Source organism: Lucilia cuprina, chromosome 5, assembly GCF_022045245.1.
Source record: "Lucilia cuprina isolate Lc7/37 chromosome 5, ASM2204524v1, whole genome shotgun sequence".
NCBI classification, from domain to species: Eukaryota; Metazoa; Arthropoda; class Insecta; order Diptera; family Calliphoridae; genus Lucilia; species Lucilia cuprina.
The window spans coordinates 9,662,386-9,665,953 of record NC_060953.1 but is presented as its reverse complement, the minus strand read 5'-3'; the positions used below and the strand labels follow the sequence as shown (position 1 = coordinate 9,665,953).

The following is a 3,568-nucleotide window of genomic DNA, read 5'->3' as shown; positions in this document are numbered from 1 at the left end:
CTAGAACAGAACTAGAACAGAACTAGAACAGAACTAGAACAGAACTAGAACAGAACTAGAACAGAACTAGAACAGAACTAGAACTAGAACAGAACTAGAACAAAACTATACCACAGCTAGAACATAACAGCCACCTTTTCTATGCACCACCTTGTAACGAATGTTAAAAATCTTCTGAATCTCTAAAAGATCTTGCATAAACTGAAAGCAATTCTGTATTTGGATATGTTAAGGTTTGTTATAGGAATTTGTGCCAGTTGTGCTAATCAAAAGTGCTAATTACAAAAACTGGTTGAAAACACTTTACTTTTACTGAATAGTACAAGAGTAAACTGCATGAGCAAGTAGCTTTTAAAACTTCTTATTGTCTTAACTTTCTTAGACAAAGTAAAAAAAAAATATTGAAAATCTTTGGTTAGTAAGAAATCAAAATAGAACAATACATTTAGTATTTGGTGAACCGTAACGAAAGATTTCACAAATTTTCACATCTTAGTGAGATGTTTTGAATGTTTTTGAATTTTATTTTATTACTAAGAATTTTAATAATATTATTATTTAAAAGTTTTTTTTTTTTTAAAAAACATGTGTCAATTTGGTTTTTATATTGTTAGTGGAATTTTCATTTTATTGCAACCGGTGGAAGCTGTTATAGTGCCGTTGTTGGTCTTTCCACGTACGGCTCCCACTAGAATACAGGTGAATAAAAAAAGAATGAATCTTCTTTTCGAATTTTAAAAATTACATTCACTTTCTCTTTCTCAGTGGATTTCCGGCATAGGTATACCCTTGGACAACCTAAAATATGAAGCCATGACAACGGGTTTTGTCCTCAAGGCTGAATATTTTCTACCCGAAAATGTTACTCAATTAAAGATCAGAACTGTTATGCCATTTCAAAAACGAAGTATCAAAAATCCTATAAAACTGGACAAATTTCTATCCACACCGACAGAAGCGCCCCTACAAAAAAGAAAAGATTTTGTAAAAAACAATAAAAAAGTTTTACTCAGTAGTTATCGGTGGACTATATATAAAGGGTTCGAGGGATTGGTAGAACGGTAAGGATTGATCTAAACATATAAGCACTTAATATTAACTTTTTTAATTTCCTTTCGATTAAAGCATGGGTCTATCCGGACGCGATTGCATTCTAAAAAGTATTTGTGAGGCTGCAGAAACATCCTTCCATTACTATAATGGTTTGGTAGCAGAATTATTGCATATTTTACTAACGTTAGTATTATTTCAGTTCCACTTTATAAAATTTATAATTTTCATATTTCTTAAGGCCTTCCTCATCTGCCGATCAACTATCAACTCATTCGGATAATGAGTATTATCATGCAGAACATTTGGGTCGTTCGGGAGCAAATTGTCAGAGAGTTTTTAAGTCTTGCCCTCGTTCTCTTTTAGAACATTTTACAGATATACATCATTTTTCGGAAGGTGTTAAGAGTATATTGGGTTAGATTTTTAATTATGTAACTAAGTTGTTGTTGTTGTTAAATTCTTTAATTAGTAAATAAATTTTGACTGATTAGTAATAAATAGAAAATAACTTTTTAAATATTTCTTTTTACAAGTGTGATTTATAGGTGAAAATAAAATCTGGACAGTAGCCAGATTTTAGTTTTACCTATTCCATTGGCAATGCTACATTGCCAATGTAATGAGTAAGGCTCTGTAAGACTAGAAATTGAAATAGGAATTGATCCTAAAAAATACTATAGTCTTGAATTAACAGTATATTCTAGACTATAGAATATAATCTGGACTACGGATTATAAGCAATGCTATAGTAGGAACTTTAAGAAAGACTATAGTAGAAACTTTAGACTAGACTGTAGTTGGTTCTACCGACAATAATGTAGACAAGACTATAAACTGGATTATGGACAATATAAGACTATAGTATATATGACTTTAGAAGAGAATATAGACTAGAGTATAGACTAGACTATAAACTAGAGTATAGTCTATAGTCTAGTCTATAGTCTAGTCTATAGTCTAGTCTATAGTCTAGTCTATAGTCTATTCTATTGTATAGTCAATAGTCTAGTCAATAGTCTAGTCTATAGTCTAGTCTATAGTCTAGTCTATAGTCTAGTCTATAGTCTAGTCTATAGTCTAGTCTATAGTCTAGTCTATAGTCTAGTCTATAGTCTAGTCTATAGTCTGGTCTATAGTCTAGTCTATAGTCCAGTCTATACACTAGTCTATAGACTAGTCTATGATTTAGTCTGTAATGTTGTTAATTGCTAAAGCAAACCCAATGAAGCACGCTCTACATAGGAATTATATTTTTCAAAATGTGATCAGATATTCGGCATACAAACAAACCATTTTTGTCTTTTTTTTCTAATTTGTAGGCCAATTATGATCTAACAATATTTAAATTAAAATCAGATGTTGATGTTACTCTGATAACACGTCCGCCTTCCTTTGCCATCATTATTCATTCTCCTCTTATCTCATTTCTAGATCCATCTGCATTTCTTGCCTCCTCTTAATCGGGGTTTACCTCAAAATCAGGTTTTGGTTGTTTATTCTCCTGCAAAAACCAATGACAAATATTCCCTTTTTTTATTTATATGGTTCATTGTGGTTTGGTTTTTTTCTGGGATCTTATACTGCATAATCTCTTATTATTTTGTTTAACATCTTTCTTATCTCTCCTTGTGTTTTTTGTGTTTACTAAGACACGTTTTGTTTCTTGGCATGTTGTTGCCAAAACATTCATGCCCTTTAGAAAAGAGTTTCTTTTATTCCTGCTTATGTAAGGTATTTACCGCTGAAGGTATAAATACATTGCTTGTTTGTATTTTGTATAATCGTCTTTTAAAATTACGGATTAAATAAGATTACTTAACCTATACTGCTTCTTCTGCTTCGTAGGATATTGTTGCACAAAATTAGTGCACATATACATACATAAATAGTATAAATTGTTTACAGTAGGAAAAACGTACTTAAAAATAGAAACATCTTTGTTTGCGGTTTAAGTACGTACGTATTATTGCAAATTTTAATGAAAAACACCTTTAGGGCAAACAAGCTGTGTTCGAACAAAACGTTTTGAAATCTATTTGAATGTAAAGAGGCTTGATTAAAATTTAAACTACTTACGCCTCTGGTAATTTGTAGGCTTGCGATCAAAGTAAATTTGGGTTACATTAAAGAAACAGGATTTTAAGGATTTAAACTAAACATCGTTTAAACAAATTTAAAAAGATGGTAAATAACGTTTCATACAATAGACTAGACTAAAAAAAACGGACTATACACTAAGCTACATACCGACTCGGACCAGGCTATGGACCAGAATTTATAATAAACTACAGGCTAGAATATAGACTAGACTTTGGACGATTTCTAGACTAGACTGTAGGCTCAGAACTACATGCTAGCATATAGACTAGAATACAGACTTAAGCTTGATTATGCCAGACTATAGATAAGACTATAGACAATACTATAGACTAGACTATAGACTAGACTATAGACTAGACTATAGACTAGACTATAGACTAGACTATAGACTAGACTATAGACTAGACTATAGACT

General features: G+C 31.3%; 1 protein-coding gene across 1 annotated transcript; it reads left to right on the top strand.

Moving 5' to 3' along the window:
* Positions 1-487: 487 nt before the first annotated feature.
* Positions 488-1,552, top strand: LOC111684090. The gene is made up of 4 exons (XM_023446212.2): positions 488-699; positions 766-1,061; positions 1,126-1,236; positions 1,292-1,552. The coding sequence occupies exons 1-4, from the start codon at positions 586-588 to the stop codon at positions 1,470-1,472; spliced, it is 702 nt and encodes a 233-aa protein (XP_023301980.2). The 5' UTR covers positions 488-585; the 3' UTR covers positions 1,473-1,552.
* Positions 1,553-3,568: the final 2,016 nt, after the last annotated feature.

Bases quoted from the DNA above. Each gene is read 5' to 3' on its own strand.
- LOC111684090 (XM_023446212.2), top strand. From the start codon at position 586: ATGTGTCAATTTGGTTTTTATATTGTTAGTGGAATTTTCATTTTATTG. The intron at 700-765 runs GTGAATAAAAAA...TCTCTTTCTCAG, and splicing joins CGGCTCCCACTAGAATACAG to TGGATTTCCGGCATAGGTAT. The intron at 1,062-1,125 runs GTAAGGATTGAT...TTTCGATTAAAG, and splicing joins TTCGAGGGATTGGTAGAACG to CATGGGTCTATCCGGACGCG.